The 23,505-nt window shown below is 39.3% G+C and overlaps 1 protein-coding gene across 11 annotated transcripts in view; it reads left to right on the top strand.

Moving 5' to 3' along the window:
- The first annotated feature begins 352 nt into the window (after positions 1-352).
- The window catches only part of ABI1 (abl interactor 1), a 122,186-nt gene continuing 99,033 nt past the window's right edge, over positions 353-23,505 (top strand). For 4 of the 11 annotated variants that reach the window (XM_087857610.1, XM_087857611.1, XM_045775362.2 and 1 more), the window contains exon 1: positions 353-626. In XM_087857610.1, coding sequence (XP_087713736.1) covers positions 510-626 — 117 coding nt within the window. In that variant the 5' untranslated portion in view covers positions 353-509. Of the gene's footprint in view, positions 627-13,703; positions 15,316-23,505 lie in introns of those variants that run through there. The other 7 variants (XM_045775355.2, XM_045775359.2, XM_045775354.2 and 4 more) reach the window with 3 other exon arrangements.

The following is a 23,505-nucleotide window of genomic DNA, read 5'->3' as shown; positions in this document are numbered from 1 at the left end:
TTTCTGATCACTGACATTTCCTAATCAAGCAAATTCTGCCAATTTTCACAGCCTTCTCCGGGAAAGGATTTCATCCTCTAGATTCACCCTGTGGCGCCACCTGCCGGAGATGTCAGGAACCTTCGCGCTTAAACCCCCTCCCTGGGCCGTCCTTACGCTCCTCCCCGTCCTTTACGCTCCTCCCCTATTCGCATGCGTTTTCGATGGGCCTCCTAGCCCGTGAGAGACTACAGTTCCCAGAAGACCATGCCAAAAAAAAAATCCCGTGGTTGCGGCGAGGAGGAGGGAAAACGTGAAGGCTCGCGAGAGAACGGGATTGAGGCGGCTGCGCGAAGTGGGTGGAGCGGGGTGGAGAGAGTGAGGAGGAAGAGGAGGAGGTGCCGTCCCACAATACCAGGCGGGAGGGCGGTAGGCGGTTTGTATCCGGGCTGTGAGGTGCTCTGCGCCTCCGCGGACCTTGCTGCCTCCGTCTCTTTAGTGCGAGAGGAAGCGATGCAGAGGGGTGGAAAATGGCAGAGCTGCAGATGTTACTAGAGGAGGAGATCCCGTCTGGCAAGAGGGCGCTGATAGAGAGTTACCAGAATCTGACCCGGGTGGCGGACTACTGTGAAAACAACTACATACAGGTGAGGAGCGCGGGCGAGCGGGCGGGCGCTGGCCGGCCGGGCCGAGGATCCACCGCCTGCAGCCCGAGTGACCAGCCCACTGGGCGGGGTGGGGAACTGCCGTAACCTCAGCGGCTGCCTCAGCCCCAACCCCAACCCCAACCCCCAGCCGGGGAGATCAAGTGGCTGGGCTGAGGGAGTCGGGCTGCGATACAGGAAGTGGCTGTGGTGGTTGAAACCGATAGAAGGGGAGAGAGAAAATGGGCGAGGGAACCCGGAGCTCGCCGCCGCCGGAGCCCGGCGCTCCCCTGCTGTCCGCCTCCTTTCGGGCTGGCCCCCCCGGGTCGCGCGCTGCCCTCGGCAGCCTTCCATTCTCTGGACTCCTGTGTGGGAGAGGCAGCTGCCTCTCCGTCCGGAGAGGGGGTCTAGGACGGGGAGAGGAAAGGGCAGGGACGAGGCGCGGGGAGGAGCGGCAGAAGGGAGAGGAAAAGCGGGGTGTGTGTCGGGGGAAGGCGGGGTGGGGGCGATTATGTCAGTTTAACCCAGAGGGTGTGTCTTTTATTTATTTATTTTTTAAAAAATTTGTCATGAGTCACATAACACAGACCTCCCCGAGGAGAGGAGGAAGCGGGTGGGGAGTGAGGGAGGGCGTATAAGAGAAGTTAATCGCAAAATTCCTTTAATTGAAGGTTTGTAAATTTGCCTGGCTGTCCGTTTTCAAGTCGGGTTTTTTCCCCTCTCATCATTTTCACTTCCGCCCCACCATAATGTATTCTAGAGGTTGTTAGGACTATCGTTATTATAAAACAAATTCTTCTTAACTACTTGGAAAATGTCTTACTCTCTCTTCCCCAAAAGTTCTTGAACTGTTGGCTTTATAAGTAACTTAGAACGGTGTAACCTCCGGTTACTTATTTTCTGAGGTTTCTCTCTTTCCGACCTAAGTAAATGCATAGAGTATGAATCCAGATAGATTACCGAACATATTTAGTCCTACGACCATAATATAAAATGTTATTGTAAATTTATTATAACATTCTTGGGGCCTTATTTATGACAGAATCTCATTTGTTTTTATTTTAATTATTGGAAGTGATTTATGTTGTGGTAGTTTGGTTTGTAGATCTTTAACTGGGTAAACCAACAGTTTGCTATATATAGAAGCAAATAAAGAGCAGAGTCCTTTGTATGAGTATAATGGCATCAGAAATTCTCTTGTTAGGATAAAACATAAACCAAACGTGCTTTGAAAGAATCGGGTTATTGCGATTCAGAACTGAAGTATTTATAGAAATGCCTCCCATGTGATTTATCATTTTTAAGAACCAACAGTTTCTGTGTTGGCAAATGCTTTTCTTTATTTTTAGAAGGAGATACTGTTTTCAGAATATTTCGAATATTTCTCAATTTCCATATTAGTAACATTGTATCTTCAGTATCAGCAGTAGGAATTTATCTCATAAACTCCTTCAGGTTTTTACTTTAGGAGTTCTGATGAACTTGTTGAATGCCCAACCCTGTCTACTGTATTACTTGTTTTTGCAAACTTTGTAGTTAGCCTTTTAAAAAATATTCTAAAATCTATAGAAATGTGAATATAGTTTTCAAAGAGAAATGTGGTCTTGTAGTTTATTGATATTAACACATACAACGTGTATTCAGCCTAACAGGAAAAGCCTTAAAATTGAGGTGAATCTCAATTTGCTGAGGGTTCTCAAGATTTTGAAAGTCAAAGGGAAAGCACAGGAAGTTAATGTGCCCCCAATCCAGAAAAGTCATTTCTTTGTAGAAGTCATTAAATAAGTACTTCATAAAAGGGTAGCTTCTTTTGTGTGTTGGGAAATCTAACAAATATATGGTGTGGTAACTGCTATGTGTTGGCAAATGCAAACGTGTTTTAACTTGTCTGTTGACTACTTTTTTTTTTTTTCCAGGTAGTTGTGTGCTGTAAGGTTTTTATTTTTTTCCTCCCTGACCTCTTTCCTCTTCTCTTGCCATTATCATGTAACCCTGAAGCACTTTTAAACTTTATTGGTAATATTCCTAGTTAAGATAAATCGTGGTATTTCTTCTGTAGTCTCTCTTAAACATGTTAATACCATGGTGCCAAGAGCCATTGCCAGTGGCCCCCAATTGTTTTTGGTTGTTCTAAGTTTGACACCAGTGAGATATTCTGATCTTCCTGGGGGGAGGGAGGGAAAGATGAAATTCACACATAATGTTTATCTTAGTAGCCTTGGAACCTTGGGCAGCATGGTGCAGGCTACTAGCTGCCTTCCTGAGATGCTCAGATGGGGTTAGTCTCAGACAGGCTCAGAAGATGATGGAGACGGGGCACCTGGGTGGCACGGCGGTTAAGCGTCTGCCTTCGGCTCAGGGTGTGATCCCGGCGTTATGGGATCGAGCCCCACATCAGGCTCCTCTGCTGTGAGCCTGCTTCTTCCTCTCCCACTCCCCCTGCTTGTGTTCCCTCTCTCGCTGTCTGTCTCTGTCAAATAAATAAAATCTTAAAAAAAAAAAAATGATGGACACTGTGGAAGTTCATATTGTAGCTATTTTGTGATGTGCAGTGCTGCTAACTTTGGTGCTGTGAATAGGAAACAAATTGTGCTAGAAATACCGATTTAGATGTCTTTTGAGATCTTTCTGTATCCTTTCTGTGACTCTGATTGGGTTATAACCAACATCCTACATAAACATACCACGTCTCAGGGAAAGTATGCAGTCACTTGTGTTTTGAGAATTTTTTATACCCAAGATGAGTTAATTTATTGCCTGGGTGATTTTTATCCTGAGAGTTCAGTTTTCATTTTGTTTTTCTATAGTTTGGAAGTACAGTTCAGTTCAGGTGAGTTGTTTAGCAGACAAGTTCTTTTGACTGTAGTTCAGTTGAGCCTAGAGCACTTTCTTAGCTCATCGGGTCCTGTTGACTTTAATTATTAAATTGTTTTATTAATAGCAAAACTTCTCAAAAGAGCCTATTATTGTAAAAAGGATGGGGCTTTTGAAATTGTTATGGGGAAATAATATTCAGAATATGAAATGTTTTGTATGTAGACGTGAAGAAAAACCTTTGCCTTTTTCTGGTGGGTTATGTCAAGGACAATCACTCGCAACTTGCATACACTCATCTGGCCAGTTCTCTTTGCTCTACTTTAGGTTCTGTACTGCCTTTGTCATGGGAACTATTTGGGGGAATAGGAAGGTAAGTTAAGTGAAAGGGAGTAGAAACTACTTAAGAAAGGTTTCTCAGCATGCAGATTGCTAGATTGGGGAAGGACATACAAGTCTTCCATACAACTTGTTAATTTAATTTTTCTGCCTGGAATTTTCCCAGCCAGAGCTACATTTGGGTTAACAAGAATATTCTCTTTTTTTTTTTTTTTTAAATAAATTGATCTGGGACATTTTTTTTTTTTAAGATTTTATTTATTTATTTGTCAGAGAGAGCGAGCACAAGCAGGGGAAGAGGCAGAGAGAAGCAGGCTCCCCGCAGAATCCTGGGATCATGACCTGAGCTGAAGGCAGACTCTTAATGAACTGAGAAACCCAGGCATCCCTAACAAGTATATTCTAAAGTCTGGGAGTATGAAGGGGATATCATCAGTGAGCTACTTAGTTTAGCTTGTTTTCCATCTTCCATGATGTTAGTTTATGCTCCTTCTTATGCACATTTGATCTTGGAAGGCAGGTAATTTTTGAGAAGGAATAGTTTGGTGTAGGTAAAAGCTAACATTTCTGATACTGTACAATGTATGCCAGTTTATAAATAATGTCAATTATTACAGTAATTCTATGCTGCAGTTCAGAGGCATCAAATACCTAGCCCAAAGTTCTGTATCTTGTATTAGATAATGTCTGAAATCAAACCCAGATTTTCTGATTCCGTATCTTCAGTTCCTTTTAATGAATACTGACTGAATGGGGTATTTACCTCAGCATAGAGGATAAAAAGCTGGTGAGAAGAGGATACTATAATTGCTTCTATTTATTGAGTACCTACTCTGTCACAGTCTCTGCTGCTTGATTTGTATTATCTTTAATCCTTACAGAAACTCTCCATGATAGGCAGTATTTTCACAAACGAAATTAGGAATCAGTAAAGTTATATGAATTTTGTTTGATCATACAGTTAGTAATTGGCAGTCAGGGTTTCTGCTGGACTCCGAGAGGCTCCACAGGCTATACTCTTGCTATATCACACTGTCTCCAGACTTGAATGAGTCTAGAACTCAAGAAACTAATTCAGAAATGTCTTGCTGAGCAAGTCTAGGAACCTAACAACTATTTTAACATTGTTTCTTCTGAGTTCCAACTTGCAAATAAAAGAACAGGTATGTTTGTAATTTGGGGGCTTGCCTTCATCACCAAAGGATGGTAGCTTTGGCACTTGAAGTGCTGAATTATAGGAATCAGGCTAGTTTTTCATTGAGCTTAGTGGATCTTTTTCCTTTCTGTACATCCTTGTCTGTTTTTAAATTCTTGTTCAGCTTTGCAGTTGTGATAAGAAAATTTGTAGAATAATTAGTGGAAGTTAACAGGGATGTCTGGGTGGCTTAGTTGTTTAAGCGTCTGCCTTCGGGACAGGTCATGATCTCCTAGTCCTGGTATTGAGCCCCAAGTTGAGCTCCCTGCTCAGCGGGGAGTCTGCTTCTCCCTCTCCCTCTATGCCTCCACCTGCTCTTGTTCGCTCGCTCTCTCAAATAAATAAAATCTTTAAACAAAATTAGAAGAAGATAACAAAAAAGTCTTGAAGTATTATGGTTATTTCTGATTTCCACACAAACTAAGTTCAGGTAAAGACAGTCAAAATGATTAAGGAGATTAGGATGGATTAGAAATGGTAAAATTCTTGGAATTGCACTTTGCATTTTGAGTACAGCAGGGGCTAGTGAAATTAGAGATCTAGGTTGGAAATCTAAATGAATTAAACAGGCTTTTAGTAATGTACAGTGTGGTGACTATAGTTAATACTGAATTGTGCATTTGAAAGTTGCTAAGAGAATAGATCTTAAAAATTCTCAGCACAGGAAAGAAAAAAATTATTACTGTGTGGTGATGAATGTTAACTAGATTTATTGTGGTGATCATTTTGCAGTATATACAAATATTGAATGATGTACATGTGAAACTAATGTTATGACAATTATATTTAAAGTAAAAACAGGGCTTTTTAAAAGAAAGATTCTATTTATTTGAGAGAGAGAGCAAGTATGAGTGGGGGATGGGCAGAGGCAGAAGGAGAAGCAGAAGCAGACACCCCCTTGAGCAGGGAGCCCCATGTGGGGCTTGAGCCCAGGACCCCGAGATCACGACCTGAGCCCAAGGCAGACGCTTAACCGACTGAGCCACGTGCCCCAGAGCTTTATTGTTAAATTTTATTTATTTATTTTTTCAAAACCGGTCTTCAGATAATTTTATGGAAGATCCTCAGTTAATTGTTAGATTGATCCGTATCATGTCACAATATGTTTATTAATGTTGCTATGAAGCAGAGAGGATCTGACCTTCCATATTACATCTTACAAAAGTCCATTCATAAGAATAGAATATTATATTTCTTAATATATGCTCTCTTAATAATGCTCTCAAGAATATGGACTGTTTTTTAGGGCTGTTTGTCATTTGAAAGTTTGTATTAAAACTAATGTCCTGGAGCGCCTGGGTGGCTTAGTCAGTTAAGCATCTGACTCTTGGTTTCAACTCAGGTCATGATCTCAGGGTAGTGAGATGAAGGCCTGCACTGGGCTCTGTGCTCAGTGTGAAATCTGCTTGAGATTTTCTCTCCCTTCCTCTCCAACCCTCCCCCATCCCCCCCAAAATAAATAAAATCTTAAAAAAAAAATAAAACTAATGTCCTCTCCTTTTTCCTTTTGTACCTTTGATACTAATAAGAACTTTACCTGTGGTGCTTTGATTTAGTCCTGATCTGTTTAGATCCTGAGTTTTAGCATGCTTGTGTCTTTTGGATATTCTAGTCCCTCAGGATGAGGACACTTTTCTCATTCCTTCTGTGTGCTTCTGCTTCCTCCAGTTGGTTCTGATAGCTGAAGAATGCTAATGTTCCTTGTAGTGGAGGAAAGGTATTTGAACAAATGGAGGTCTGATCTGTGGTTCTGGTTGGAATAACCCTACCATTTCAGTCCATCCTAATCTCAATCATTTAGAATAACCCTATTTATCTATCTTGAGTGAAATTTGTCCTAGTAATTACATCTGTGAGTTAACAAAAATATATTAGCCAGAAAGGAAAGCACTAACATTGGGAGAAGAGGTTGAATCAAACATTAGGAGATTATGTGGATATAATTCCATAAAATTTCCATGTTGGATGAAAAGTAAGTTTAAAGTAATAGTTAAGTGCTAATTTAGGGGCATTAAAAAACTTTGAGGGGGTGGGTGCCTGGCTGGCTCAGTCAGTCTGAAGAGCATGTGACTCTTGATCTTGCTCTTGAGCTCTGAGTCGTGGCTTTGAGCCCCATGTTGGCTGTAGAGATTACTGGGGGGGGGGGGGGGGGACAAACTTAAAAAAAAGTTTGAGTTTTGGGGGAGCTGTATAGTTTTTCTAATGTCTATTTGTGTCGATTGTGATCTCCATTGAAGTTATGGTTTGATTTTAGAAGAAATAATAGTCAAACCCCAGAACTAGAAACTTTTAGTCACTAATTATTTGTTAAGACACTGTATCAAAAAATAAGGGATTTAAAAAAATTACGGCATTAAGGGGCGCCTGGGTGGTTCAGTCGGTAAGCGTCCAACTCTTGAGCTCAGCTCAGGTCTTGATTTTAGGGTCGTGAGTTTCCAGCCCTGGGTTGGAGCTCAGCATGGAGCCTACTTAAAAAAAGTAAGGGGCGGGGGTAGGGGGCCAGGCCGGTCCGCCGGGGCGGGCCTGGTAGCCAGGGGCTCCGCGGACCACGGGAGAGGCCGCTTCATTGGCGCAACACCTCCACCTCGGGATGCTCGGTTCCCCGAGGCAGGGCCTGGAGGAAGCCCCCGGAGTGCCCTGGGACCTTTGTCTGTTCCCTGTGCCGCCTGGACCCTTCATCCAAAGGGAGGCCTGGTGCATTCTGGCCCCCCTGGTTTGCCCCTTTTGGCACCGACCTTGTCACTGGGGGAGGCCAAGGGGAGGAGGCCCAGCCTCCTGATGAGGAATAGCAAGGAGAGAATTCAGCTCCAGTTCAAAAGCCTACAAAATCTGAGACTGTCACTGCTCGTGTAAGGATTCCAGCTTTCCCTCCTGGCCAGAAATGTGCAGCCTGGACTTATTCAGAAAAGATCGGGCCCAGCACAGGCAGCGTCAGTGCAAACTTCCCCTACCCCGCCTTCCACCCATGTGTGTCAACCCTGCCCCTGGAGGGACCATCTCTCGAGGCTGAATGTTAACATTTCCAACATGGCAGGCAAAGGAGGAGTCAACTTTCCCTCCCCAAAGAATGGAGAGTGGAGGAGAAGTCTTTAATGTTGGTGGAAAGGAAGAGGGCATACTTGAGCCCTTCTAACTTTCTTCAAAATTCTCTGAGGTGGGAGTCAGCAAACTTTAAGTGTCACAAAATACATATTCTGGGCTTTCTGGGCCGTATGGTTTCATTTGCAGCTCCTTCACTCTGCCACTGTAGTGTGAAAGCAGTGGTAGATAATACACAAACAATGAGCATGGCTATGTTCCAATAAAACTTTATTTATAAAAACAAAACAAAACAAAAAGTAAGGGGCGCCTGGGTGGCTCAGTCGTTTAGCGTCTGCCTTTGGCTCAGGTCATGATCCCAGGGTCCTGGGGTTGAACCCCGCATCGGGCTCCCTGCTCAGCGGAAAACCTTCTTCTCCCTCTCCCACTCCCCCTGCTTGTGTTCCCTCTCTCACTGTGTCTCTCTGTGTCAAATAAATAAAAATCTTTAAAAAGAAATTTAAAAAATTACAGCATTGAGAAGATAAAACTTTTGGAAAATAGTAGTTATTGGATTTTATTTTTATTCATTTATTTATTTAATGTTTTTTTTTTTTTTTTTTAAGATTTTATTTATTTATTTGACAGAGATAGAGACAGCCAGCGAGAGAGGGAACACAAGCAGGGGGAGTGGGAGAGGAAGAAGCAGGCTCACAGCGGAGGAGCCTGATGTGGGGCTCGATCCCATAACGCTGGGATCACGCCCTGAGCCGAAGGCAGATGCCCAACCGCTGTGCCACCCAGGCGCCCCCTATTTATTTAATGTTTTTTATTTGTAATCTCTACACCCAACGAGGGGCTTAAACTCTCTGCAAGATGAACAGTTGCATGCTCTACGGACTGAGCAAGCCAGGAGTCCCTGGATTTTATTTATTTATTTTTATTTATTTATTTATGTGTTTATTTTTAAAGATTTTATTTATTTATTTGTTTGTTGGTGGGGGGGCAGATAACTCGAGCACGCAGACAGGGGGAGTGGTAGGCAGAGGGAGAGGCAGGCTCCCCGCTGAGCAAGGAACCTGAGGAGGGACTTGATCCCAGGACCCTGGGATCATGACCTCAGCCTAAGGCAGACGCTTAACCAACTGAGCCACCCAGACATTCCTGGATTTTATATTTAAAGGAAATAGCTGAGCTGATAATTTTAACAGTAAACATTAATTCCTTAGAAAGGAGACTTGAAATTTCCTATTGAAGTTTTCTAGTGTTACGACTCCATGTCAACTGAAATAAGTACAGTTAAACTTGGTTCTACTGGGGCGCCTGGGTGGCACAGCAGTTAAGCGTCTGCCTTCGGCTCAGGGCATGATCCCGGCGTTATGGGATCGAGCCCCACATCAGGCTCCTCCGCTATGAGCCTGCTCCTTCCTCTCCCACTCCCCCTGCTTGTGTTCCCTCTCTCGCTGGCTATCTCTATCTCTGTCGAATAAATAAATAAAATCTTAAAAAAAAAAAAGCCACTTGGTTCTACTAATTTTCTCTATCTACAAAATGAAATTTTCTTAGAAAAAATTCGTAGTGAAGTGAAGTTTGTGAAGAAAATCTGAAAGCAAGATAAAACATCCTTAGAAAGATAATGTGTGTTATCAAATAGATTCTACTTTTGATATGTATCTGAGCTTTAGCAACTTCAGATGTTTGCAGAATTGTGATTTATGTTGATTAAAGAATATTGGTAGGATTATTTCAAATATAACTTAAAGTATACGGAAACTAATTTTAAATCTTATTTTACCAATAATTAATGCAATAATTGAAAATTTATTATGGAAAATTTCAAAAATACTCAGAAATGAAGAGAATATATAATGAAACCTCATATGTTCATCACCCACCTTTAACAAGTATTAACTCATGGTGAGTCTCCTTTCATCTGTATTCCTCTTAAATCTCCATACATTATTATAAAGCCTATCTTTTATATATCATTTCATCCACAAATACTTTAATATATTCCACTGAAAGATAAAGGCTTATTATTAAATCGTTGCATAAGTTTTATATGTGGAGAAAAGATAATGAATGTTACTGTAATTTGTGACAAAAAGAGCTTTAAAATAGTTAATATATATTTACAGTTAACATTTTTTTTTTTTTTAAAGATTTTATTTATTTATTCAACAGAGAGAGAGACAGCCAGCGAGAGAGGGAACACAAGCAGGGGGAGTGGGAGAGGAAGAAGCAGGCTCATAGCAGAGGAGCCTGATGTGGGGCTCGATCCTATAACGCCGGGATCACACCCTGAGCCGAAGGCAGAGGCTTAACCGCTGTGCCACCCAGGCGCCCCTACAGTTAACATTTTTAATTTCTTTTCAAGATTTTATTTATTTATTTGTCAGAGAGAGAGAGAGACAGCAAGCATAAGCAGGCAGGCAGATGGAGAAGCAGGCTGTCTGCTGAGCAAGGAGCCTGATGCAGGACTCAATCCCAGGACCCTGGGATCACGACCTGAGCTGAAGGCAGACACTTAACCAACTGTGAGTCACCCAGGCGTCCCAACATATTTTTAACTTACAGCTAATTTTGTTAGTGATTCCTGCCACAGGCTGATTAGATACAGCTATATTATTTGGTTCGTAATGGAAGGTTTTTGTTTTTGTTTTTTGAGGATTTAATTGGCTTTATTAAGCAATTCATGAATCTGGGATCATTCCACATAGCAAGTAGAGGGGAGCTCCCAAGTGGAATTTTTTTTATTCAGGTATAATTCTTATAATATAAAACCAACCATTTTAAAGTATTTAGTTTAATGGTATTTAGTACATTTCCAGTGTTGTGCAACCATCACCTTAATCTAGTTCCAAAACATTTTTATCACCCCTCAAATAACCTTGTACTCATTAAGCAGTTTGTCCCTATCCCTACCCACCTAGTACCTGGCATCTACCAATTTGCTGTCTCTCTGAATTTACCTATTCTATATAGTTCATATAAGTGGAATTATACAATATGAGGCCTTTTTTTCTGGCTTCTTTCCGTTCATAGTAAGTATAATATTTTTGATGTTCATTCATTTTATAGCATTTTATAGCATGTATTATTATTTAATCCCTTTTTATGATTGAGTATATATCATCCATTGATGGACGTTTGAGTTGTTTCTGCCTTTTGGCTATTGTGAATGGTATTGCTGTGAGTATTCATGTATGGTATTTATTTGAGGGCCTGTTTTCAGTTCTTTGGCATATATACACCTAGGAGTGGTTCATAATGCTCTTTTGTTGTGAAATATATAACTAATTGCACTGTAGTACCATTATATTGCAGTGTAATGAGGGATTTCCAGGCTTGAGCATATACTCAGAATTTCAGTGTAAATTGATAGAAATTAAGACTTAGAGCCTAATTTTTCACTTTATATTTAAGCTTAATTTTCCCTGATTACCAAAGTAATATGAAATATGGTAATTGCACAAATTTTAAATTTTTTAGAAATATACATGGCTTAGACAGTTACAAGTTGGTGGAGCTTGTAACTTTTGATCTTGAGGTTTTGAGTTTGAGCCCCATGTTAGGTATAGAGATTACTTAAAAATAAAATCTTAAAAAAAAACTCATTTCTTTGTACAGCCTTTAAAGATTGTATCTAAAGCTTATGCTGTACAGTTGGTAAACTCATATTGTTTACTCTAAGGCAGAAAATATTTCAGTCATAATATATTTTAAAAACTAAAAACATTCTGAAACTTCTGTGAGATTATCTAATTATTAAATCAAATGTGAATTCTTATTCAGAGCTTAAAGCGTAGTATGCAAGATGTATATCTGGATATTCTCAGCTGCTTTTTTTTTTTTTTTTTTTAAAGATTTTATTTATTTATGTGACAGAGAGACAGCCAGCGAGAGAGGGAACACAGCAGGGGGAGTGGGAGAGGAAGAAGCAGGCTCACAGCGGAAGAGCCTGATGTGGGACTCGATCCCGGATCGCCAGGATCACGCCCTGAGCCGAAGGCAGACGCTTTAACGACTGCGCTACCCAGGCGCCCCTCAGCTGCTTTTAATTAGAGCAAATTTTTATTTTTTATCTCCTTGAAAGTTAAAGGGAACAAAAATACTGTGCTAACAACAATGTATATCATTGAAAAACTTCAATTTACCTTTAAGTTGCTTGTTTCCTGAATGCTTTATATTTAATTCCTAGTAGTAATTTCTACATGCTGTGATAGAATTGCATTCGATAAATTTTATTTTTCCCTTTTGTGAAAAGGCAAGCATGGTGCTTTTTTTTTTTTTTAAGATTTAAAAATTTTTATTTTTAAGTAATCTGTACACCCAATATGAAGCTTGATCTCACAACCCTGAGATCAAGAATCATATGCTCCACTGACTGAGCCAGCCAGGCACCCCAAGCATGGTGCTTTTGAGAACTCTTTCTGTTCTTGCCATGGGAAATTAATGTCTTCCAGAAAGGTAAACACCAGAAATGTATATAATGCATCATGTGGAAAAAGATACTTCTTTATTCAAATATTAGCAACCTAAGACAATAACAAATACTTACTTTAAAATGTTGTGTACTGGAAAAGGTTTATGAGTGTCATTTTATTTATTTATTTATTTTTAAAGATTTAGTTATTTCAGAGAGAGCAGGAGCAAGGGAAGGGGCAGAGAGGGAGAGAGAGAGAGAGAAGCAGACTCCCTGCTGAGTGCAGAGCCTGACTAGACGAGGGGCTCCATCTCACGATCCCGAGATCGTGATATGAGCTGAAATTAAAGAGTTGGGTGCCCAACTGACTGAGCCACACAGGTGCCCCTGTGAGTGCCATTTTAAAATCATGATTATTGCTCAAAAGTGGGCCCTTAACATAGCCCAGCAATCCCACTGTATTTTTCACATCAATATATTCTGCTGCTCACCATAAACTGTTTTAAATGTTCTCTTCCCTTTTAAAATCTCTTTCCTTTCTAATCTTTTATTCCATAGAGAAAATAGTCCTCATTATATGACATATAATTTCTTACCACTGCATCTCCAAGCTTACTAGCATCCTTATCCAACCTGTTCTACTTCCTTCTTATAATGGAGGAGAGATGTTCTTCCTCCTAGCTAAGGTCAGTCATTATCTTTGCTCTGAATGCCATTTTCTCTTACCTTTTCAAAAGCCTTAAACTTTCCTTCTCTCTTTATTGAATTTGTGCAGTTGGAATCAAAACATCTCAAGTCTTTTCTGTATTAGAAAATTATCCTTTTGGGGGCGCCTGGGTGACTCAGTCGTTAAGCGTCTGCCTTTGGCTCAGGGCATGATCCCAGGGTCCTGGGATTGAGCCCCACATCAGGCTCCTCCGCTGGGAGCCTGCTTCTTCCTCTCCCACTCCCCCTGCTTGTGTTCCCTCTCTCGCTGGCTGTCTCTTTCCGTCAAATAAATAAATAAAATCTTTAAAAAAAAAATTATCCTTTGATTTCATAGATCCATGTAGTAACTGACCTCTTTTAATGTTGCTTAGAGTTTTATTAAAATTATCATCTACACCTTCCTCCATCCCTCACTTTGCATTTACTCTTTAACCTGTTCTGTTTTGTCTGTCATCAGCACTGCTTCACTGAAATTGTGTTCAGTAACCTACTGCTGCAAAATTCACTGAACTCTGTTTAGTTCTCTTTTTTAATGGTAGATATTTTTTAAAGATTTATTTATTTATTTTGGGGAAAGAGAGAGCATGCACGTGCACGAGCAGGAGGGACAGAGGGAGAGACAATCCCAAGCCCAATGCAGGGCTCAATCTCATGACCCTGAGATCATGACCTGAGCTGAAACCAAGAGTCAGATGCTGAGCCACCCAGATGTGTGCCCCCAAATGTATTCTCATTTTGTCTTCTTGCATTATTTCACACAGTTGACTATTTCCCTTTTTTGAAAAGTTAATCCTTGTTTTTTTTTTTTGAGTGTAGTCGATAAGCAATGTTAAATTAGTTTCAGGTGTTCAAGGTAGTGATTCCAGAGAAGTCTATACATTATGCTATGCTCACCACAAGTGTAGTTACCATATGTCACCATATCAGTGCTATTACAGTATCATTGACTATCTTCCCTATGCTGTACCTTTTATCTCTGTGACTTATTCATTCCATAACTTGAAGACTATAGCTCTCACTCCCTTTCGCTTATTTTGTCCAACTCCCCATCCTACCTTTAAGTATTAAAGTGGCCTAATCGATACCTCTGCTTGTTTCAGTCACAAGTGCCTCAGACTTAACATGCTAGAAACTGAATTCATCGCCTTTCCCCAGTCTCCTTTACTACTGGCCATTCACTCACTTATTCAAAACCTAGGCATCATTCTTGAGTCCGTTATTCCTCTTTGTCCTGTCCTCCAATTCATCTGTAACAGGTCCTGTTGATTCTTCTAAGTATCTCTTAAATTGGCCTATTCCGTCTCTACCATCCCATTGTAAAGCTTAGACAACTGCTGTAGCTTCTAATTGTCTTTAAATCACCACATGTCTTCCTCTGATCACATTCCCATTATCTGTACTGTGGCTCAAGTGGTATTTTGAAAAGAGAAATCTGATCATGTTACTCCCTGCTTAAAAATCTTCCTGTGATTCCCCATAAGTATACAATCTCACAATAAGACCTAAGAGGCCCTATATAGCATAGCTCCTATTTTTCTAGTCTTGTTGGATTCATCCTGTTACCTTCATCTTACTAGTCATATTGGCCTTTCAGTTTTTGAAATTTCATTCTTTTCTAAAGCCTTCGCAAATGTCGTTCTCTCACTAGAAAACTTGTTCCTCTTAGTCTGAATATTACCATTTGTCAGGTCTTGTAGTTCAGAGAAAATTATTGTACTTACTCATTGTTCACTTGATAAAAATTCTTTGAGTACCTACCATGTGTCAAGTACTCTCTGAGGTTCCAGAGATACTATAGTAAGGCCAAGTACCTACCCTTACGAAGTTTTCATTATAGAGATGAGGAGAGAGACAATAAGAGACAATAAGACTGTTTTAGATGGGGAGAAGTGCTGTTTGGAAAATTAAATGGGAAAACAAAGTGATTAAAAAAATGGGCAGAGGATCTAAATTGATATTTTTCCAAAGAAGATGTACAGATGGCCAGCAGACACATGGAAAGATGCTCAACCTTGCTAATCATCAAGGAAATGCAGATCAAAACCACAGTGAGATATCACCTATACCTGTCAGAATGGTTTGAATCACAAAAGACAAGAAATAAGAAGTGTTGGTGCGGATGTGAAGAAAAATGAACCCTGTGCACTGTTGGTGGGAATGTAAATTGGTACAGCCACTGAGGAAAACAGTATGTAAGTTCCTCAAAAAATTAAAAATAGAAATACCGCATGATCTAATAATTTCACTACTGGGTATTTACCCAAAGGAAATGAAAACACTAATTCGAAAAGATACATGTACTCCTGTGTTTATTGCAGCATTATTTACAATAGCCAAGATGTGGAAGCAATCTAAATGTCCATCAATAGATATATGGATAAGGAAGATGTGGTACACACACACACACACACACACACACACACAGGAATATTATTCAGCCATGAAAAGGATGAGAATTTGCCATTGTGACAACATGGACGAACCTAGAGGGTATAATGCTAAGTGAAATAAATCAGACCAAGAAAGACAAATACTGTAGGATTTAACTCGTGGAATCTAAAAAACAAAACAAATGAATAAACAAAAAGTGGAATCAGACTTATAAATATAAAGAACAAAGTGATGGTTGCCAGAGGGAAGGGAGTGTGGGCAAAATGGATGAAGGGGAGTAGGAGATACAGTCTTCCAGTTACGGGATGAATAAGTCATAGGAATAAAAGGCACAGCTTAGGGAATATAGTTAATGATACCGTAATAGTATTGTATGGTGACAGATGGCAGCTACACTTGTGGTGAGCATAGCATAATGTGTAGACTTCTCTGGAATCACAGTGTTGTATAGCTGAAACTACCGTAACATTGTGTGTCAATTATACTAAAAAAATTAAATACAACAGAGCAAATAAACTTAGTATTACTCTGACCTGGTTTAAAAAAAAAAACAAAGATAATTAAATGGGGTGATGATACAGAAAATTTGAATTGGAAGGAGGACTTTAAGGAAGTTAGGGAGTGGTACTCTATGGAGGTGACGTTAGAGCTGAGACCTGGAGGGTAGATATTGCATCTTCCATGTGAAGATCCGAGGAAAAGGAAAGATGGGAAAAATCTTTCTAAGGGTAATATGGCTAGAGGATAGTTGGTGTGAGGGAAACTGGTAGGAGAGAGGTCAGAGAGATTGTCAAGAGCCAGAGTACACAGGGCCTTGAAGGCCTTGAAAAGAGGTTTGATTTTATTCAAAATGTGTTGGGGTTATCGTTAGAGTACTTGATTTACTTTTTAAAAGAATCATTCAGGCTACTGACTGGAAAACATAACTGAAGGGAAGGACAAAGCAGAATCAGCCAGCAGGGAGGGTATCCTGGTAGTCCAGGCAGGAAATGAGAATTGCTTGTACTTTAGTGTGGGGTGGGGAATTAAGGGGAAAGCTTGGATATTTTTAAGGCAGAGCTGGACAGGATTTACTGGTGGATTGGATATGGGGTATGAGGGAAAGAGAGGAATCTAAGAATGACTCCTAGTTTAAATTTTTTTCTAAGTACGTTAGTGGATGTAGTACATCTGTGGGAGGATATCAAGAGTACTGATTATTAAGTAGATACCAATTGTTAAGAGATACCAATTAGACAGCCAAATAGGCCAGATGGTCATTCTGGAGCTTAGGAAAGAGTCAGAGTTGGTTAACAACGTTTAGGAATCATAGAATAGATTAGCACTGTTTCACAGAAATACAATGTGAGGCACATATGTAATTTAAAAATTTTCTAAGAACCACATTAAAAAAGTATGGAGAAACAGGTTGAAATAAATAACCCAGTGCATCCAAAATAATTATTTCAGTAAGCAATCAGCATAGTTAATTAAAGGGATATTTTACTTTGTGTGTGTGTGTGTGTGTGCACTAAGTATTTGGAATCTGATGTGTTTTATACTTAGCACATTTTAGTTGGGACATGGATAGTGAAAAACTGGGGGTATTAATGGGTAGGAAGTACTGTGGTATGAGAGGATAGTTGGAATTGAGGTACTAGAGTAAGTAAACTGTAGAGATGGAAGTTGTGTGTGTAGAATGAGGGATTTTTGAAATCTAGATTTTTGAAATTGGTGTAATTACTTGGCGATGATCATGAGAGTTTTTGACTGTGGTGAAAAAAATGCAAGAAAAAATTGTTTCAGTTCAGGAGGTCAAGTGAGAGGGAAGGGTTTTTGGTGGATTATCAGAATGTATGTGGACATCTCTAAAAAAAATGATATGAATAGTGGTGAATTAGTGAGCTAGATGTTAGAGTCCCTCCAGTGTGAAGGATGTTGGTAGATGACACTTATAAGGAGGTTACTTCCTTAGACACCTCTTCCCTGTCCCACAGGTCAGTTTTATACCCTGTTAAACACTCGCATAGAATCCTATATCCTCTGTAGCATTAATTGCACCTGTTTGACACTTGATGCCAATCTCCAAGAAAGCAGGACCAGGATTGTCTTGTTTATTCCCATAACTCCAGTGCCTGCTCAATACCTGGCACATAAATTCTCTTAAAGTGTAAAGAAGTCTAGAAGCTTGGTTCCAGTCCTTATTCCATCTTGAATTAGTTTTATTGTAACCAGCCTTTAACTCTCTTTTACCTTCTGTGAAAGGGCAAATTTGAATTAGGTTATGTACAGATTGACAATTCAAAAAAATTTTTTTAAAAAGTATTTGTTTATTTGAGAGAGAGAGCAAGTGTGCATAGTGTGCGCATGAGTAGGGGGAGAGGCAGAGGGAGAGGGAGAAGCAGACCCCTGCTGAGTAGGAAGCCTGAAGTGGGGCTTGATCCCAGCACCTGGAGATCATGACCTGAGCCAAAGGCAGATGCTTTAACTGACCGAGCTACCCAGGTGCCCCTATTTAAAAAAAATTTATAAGTTTTAATTCCAGTTATTTAATACACAATGTTATAATAGTTTCAAGTGTACAGTATAGTGATTCAATAGTTCCATGCATCACCCAATATTCATGGTGACAAGTACACACTCCTTAATCCCCAAATTGACAATTCTGATGGTTTTTAGTAAAGTTTGTTCCTGTATGACTTCCATTTCTGGTGTTTTTCGTTAGTTTGTTTCTGAGTTCTTCAGTTTTCTCCAAAACAAACAAACAAATCTCTGATTTACTTATACCTGTTCCTTCCATTGAGTTGGTAGCAGATGTTATGTTTAAATGTTTACTTTGTTACAATTAAGATATCAAGACACTGAATAAACAGATTATTCAGGAAATGATTTAATTCCAGTTGTTATGAACTGTGATTCCTCTTAAACATTCTTAAAACCTTTGGGTTAAAATCAGTTTTTTCAAGGCTTACTGAAGAAAGAAAATGTAGGGTAGGATGTGTTAGAACATCTTTTTCTTTATCTCTTGATCAGTTTTCTATAATATAGATCAATATTACTGAAACTTAACGGTCTCAGGACTCCCTTATACTCTTGAAGAATTGAGGTCCTCAGAGAACTTTTCTTTAGCTGAGTTATATCAGTATTTACTGTATCAAAAATAAAGACCAAGTTTAAAATATTTATTAATTCAGTTAAAATAACATGTAATGGGCTTAATATTGTTAATGTAAATAATATATTTTTTTGAAAAATAACCATAATTTTCCAAAACAAAAAAATTATGTTTGATAGGAAGAGTGACATTATTTTACATTATTGCAAATCTCTTCAGTGACTAGCTAATAGCTAAATTCTCATCTGCTTTTGCATTCAATCTATTATATTTTATTTTGGTTGAAGTATATAAAAATCTGGCTTCATACAGTTGTGTAGTTGGAAGGAAGAGTTGGATTCAGGAGGAGTATTTTGTGCATATAATTGTGGATAATCTTTGTTGGTGTTTCATCAGAACTTGGCACATTATAGTTTCCTGAGGGTTGGTTGCAGTGTGGACTCTGAAACCATATCGGTAAACATTTTGTCCTCCGTTACACTAGAAATTGTTGTATAGGTCATTTGGAAAAGTAGAGAAGAGCTTTCAAACTCATATTGATGAGTACAGGTTTTCAAAAATTCTAATTTTTGCTTGAAAGCTTGAATTTTGCATTGGCAACAAATATTACCAGTTATTTTCCTTGAAGTGATAGGCTCTTCTTAATAACCATAGTTCGTCAGTTGTTTTTTGAAGTAACAATGACCTCGTTTTTGAAGTCGTTTTTTGAAGTTCTGTGGAGAAGTAGCTTTTTCAGCTTGTAGATACAGTGCTTTTTCCTAAAGGCAACCATCATACTTAGAATTTGAAAGTATTTTATGTTTACTCCCCATTTTGTCACACAGAATATTAAAAGTCACATTAAGGGCCAGGATTTAGTAAGGTTAGTATTTTTTCCTCTTTTTTCAAGAACATTTTTAAATGAAGCTGTTTTTTTCTCCCCTGAGATTGGTTAGGACTATAGATCACAACATTTGTTAGTACAGTTGGTGACACTGACTTGATTCATGCTAGAAGGCTGGTGGTTTGTCACCTTTGCTTTTTCACCATCGTTGCAAATATAAACAGAAAAGAAGGCAAATAGTGTTAGTATTATTGTAAAAATAGTTTTGACCTTGTGAACCTCCTGAGAAAGTCTTAGCCACCTTGAGAGGTCTGCAGACCACACTTTGAGAAACTTGATATAGATGATTGGTTTAGTAGTCTTAATGTCTTCCTTTTGTTCTAATAATAGTCTGAATTTTAAATACGACATTGTAGCGCTATATATATTAGTCATCTCTGACTAAAGGAGCTTGGGTAATACCTCATAAATTTAAATTTCCTTATGTAGGAATTCTCTTAGCTTTGCATATACTGTGTTAATTATTTGGATAGTTTTTTTTTTTTTTTAAGATTTTTTTTATTTATTTATGTGACAGAGAGACAGCCAGCGAGAGAGGGAACACAGCAAGGGAGTGGGAGAGGAAGAAGTAGGCTCCCAGCGGAGGAGCCCGATGTGGGACTCGATCCCGGAACGCGGGGATCACACCCTGAGCTGAAGGCAGATGCTTAACGACTGCGCTACCCAGGCGCCCCTGGGTAGTTTTTATATTGAGTCTTATTGCTCTATTTTACCTCTCAGTTGCACTAATTTTGAAATACTTTAAAAAGTTTCAAATATGTTTTCTCCAAATTTCAACAATGCTAAAAATTTTGTAACGTTAGAATAAATTTATTTGATTAATAGGAAGTTGTTCAAAATATATGATTATAATGAAGCAGTATGAAATACTAATTTTAAAGTGATACAGTAATCACTTATTTCTAATTTGAAAAGTATGTTCCACATTAGATTTGAAGAAATCTATTCTTTTTTTTTTTTTTTTAAAGATTTTATTTATTTATTCGACAGAGAGAGACAGACAGCAAGAGAGGGAACACAAGCAGGGGGAGTGGGAGAGGAAGAAGCAGGCTCCCAGCAGAGGAGCCCGATGTGGGGCTTGATCCCAGGACCCCGGGATCACGCCCTGAGCTGAAGGCAGACGCTTAATGACTGAGCCACCCAGGCGCCCCTGAAGAAATCTATTCTTGATATTATCCCATGGCACATATCTTCCTTTTCTTTTTCTTTTTTTAAAAAGATTTTATTTATTTATTTGAGAGAGAGAGAGAGAGATCACAAGAGGGGGGTGGGGGATAGAAGGAGAAGCCAACTCCCTGCTGAGCAGGGAGCCTGATGGGGGTCTTGATCCCAGGACTCTGGGATCATGACCCAGGCTGAAGGCAGATGCTTAACCAGCTGAGCCACCCAGGTGCTCCATGTCTTCCTTTTCTATACTAATGTATTTATGTCTTAAAAAATAAAAATAACCAAAATGTAGAAAGGAACAAAATAGGAGGATATGCTTTTGTTTTAGCTGTTTTCTGGCATTATATATATATATATATTTTTTTTTTTAAGTTTTTTTTTTTTTTTTAATTTATTTGTCAGGGCTGGGGGAGCATGCACAAGCAGGGGGAGCAGCAGGCAGAGGGAGAAGCAGGCTCCCCACTGAGCAAGGAGCCTGATGTGGGACTTGATCCCAGGACCCTGGGATCATGACCTGAGCCAAATGCAGATGCTTAACTGACTGAGCCACCCAGGTGTCCCACTATTATATATTTTTATGCTTTTCATGAAAAAGGCTTTGGATTAATTCATTTCTTTTTTAAACCATTTTTTTTTTTCAAAAAGGTTGAGAAACCTTTTTTCTTTTTTGGCTCCGTGTTCTATTAATTAACATTCAATTGATAATACTATTCAAATTTTCCTTTGAATAGTGGGAAGACATCCAGGTGATATGCCCCCCCCCTTTTTTAAAGATCGTATTTATTTATTTGAGAGAGAGAGACAGAGATAGAGAGCACAAGTGGGAAGGAGAGGGAGAAGCAGGCTTCCTCCTTAGCAGGGAGCCTGATGTGGGGCTCTATCCCAGGACCCCTGGATCATGACCCGAGCCAAAGGCAGACGTCTAACCAACTGAGCCACCCAGGTGCCCTGATATGCCCTTTCTGTCACAATATTCAGAGAATTACCATAAAGATCTTAAAGAAAATTGTCAAAATTTTATAGGATCCCAAGTTCTAAGAGAAATGTTCAGTAAAATGAAATATGTATAATTGTATGTAACAGAGTTCACAGTACGACAGAATATATTAATTTGTCACCTATGTATTCAGCAACTTTTTGTTGCTTATTACGTTCTAGAGTGTGTTGTGTGAATCAGATAATCTCTGCCTCCCCCCAATCAAATAAATCACATACTTTAATAAACTTTATCTAGGGAAGTACATGTTGACCCGAGAATATACATAAGGTTCCCCCACCTAGCCTAGTGTGTCAAAGAAGTAATGTTGGAGTTGAGATTTGAAGAGTGAATATATGTTAGCCAAGAACTTTTGAGAGAAGGAAAAACAATGTGCTTACCAGAGGAAACAGAAACATTGTATCTATAGGCCCAAAGGTGAATAAGAGAAAATGATTTTGAACAAGATAAAGACCTGTGTGTGCCTTAGAGTGTAGTGAGCAAAGAGGGGAGAGTGACCTTTGAGGAGTTGGGTAAGGATGAGATCAAATAAAGCTTTATAGGCTATGGTCAGGATGTTGGTCTTTTTTATGAGACTGATGAGAAGACATTGAAAGTTTTAAGCAATGGGATCACGTTATCATTTTTACTTTTTAAAAAGATTACTCATGTTAGGAGAACAGACTGGAAGGAGGCTTGTATATGGATTGAAGGAAGCTCAAGAAAAGATGGGGCAGAGGCTAGTTTAGAGTTGATGGTAGCAAGTGGTGGTGAATTATCTAAAATCTCTAGTGCATGGAATCAATATGGTAGGCTGTGGCTACTTTTCTTTTTTAGAAAAAGAAGTGTTGTGGCTATAGGGATGTTACAAGTAGTTCAACAAATAGTTAATTTGATATTCAACAAATATTTACTGTCTACTCTATGAAAGACTGTGCTAAGTACTGTGATGAAATGTGGTGTCTATTATATGTGATATTGTTATGCAAAAATGATTGACTAATAGCAGATTATAAAGCCTTAAATTTAGGGAGGAGAAAATTGATCTGTAGTACTGATATTTAAATGAGGAAATATTCTGTATGGAAGAAAGTAATTGTTATTTTTGAAAGGTTTTCAGTTTTAGTTTTGGCAGTCAGTAGAATTTTGCTTGTGGAAAGAAAAAATGTCAAGCAGTATTTTTTTTTAAGAGCATCTAGATATTTAATACATTCATTCCTATAAAGGATTCAAATAATACTATTGCATTAAAGGCAAAACCTAAAATTCCCCTTTCTTCTTCTGCTCCCCATGTTCCTATTCATTGCCTTCCCCATACTGTTGTCAGGTTTATTTTGTATCCTTCCACTTTTTACTCAAAAGTTGAGGTGGTTTAGGAAGATTGATCTGGCACTGGTGCAGGATGGATTAGTGAAGAGACAGACTGGATGCCTGATGACTAGTTAGAGGAGTTGTATTTGTCCAGATGCAAAGAATATTTCTTGAATTGAGATAGCTGCAGTTATGATTAAAAAGGAAGGAATAAATGCAAGTATCAGGAAATCTTGGTGAAGGGGATATGGGTAGATAGGGAAAGGGAGAACTCAGAGATGACTTACTTTACCTATAGCCGTTCTCCTCCAACATAATGCTACTACGCCTACAGAAGGTAATTTGCAGTCACAGAAGTGAATCTATAGATCCTCTCTTTTCAACCGTTAGTACACAGTTGGTTCAGACACTTCCCAGGTTTTACTCCTCCACAGTTGAATTGATTGGCAGAGCAGTGGGTTGGAAAATAGGAATGAGGCTTGACTGTTAGCTGGCTGTGTGGGTAGAAGCTGGGAGAGGGAGGTGAGAGAGGAAAGGGACTCCAAGGTCTCTGGCTATAT

The sequence above is a fragment of the Ursus americanus genome, chromosome 31 (genome assembly GCF_024610735.1).
Source record: "Ursus americanus isolate L20-20 chromosome 31, mUrsAme1.1.p, whole genome shotgun sequence".
Classification (NCBI taxonomy): domain Eukaryota; kingdom Metazoa; phylum Chordata; class Mammalia; order Carnivora; family Ursidae; genus Ursus; species Ursus americanus.
This window is presented reverse-complemented; position numbering and strand designations above follow the sequence as displayed.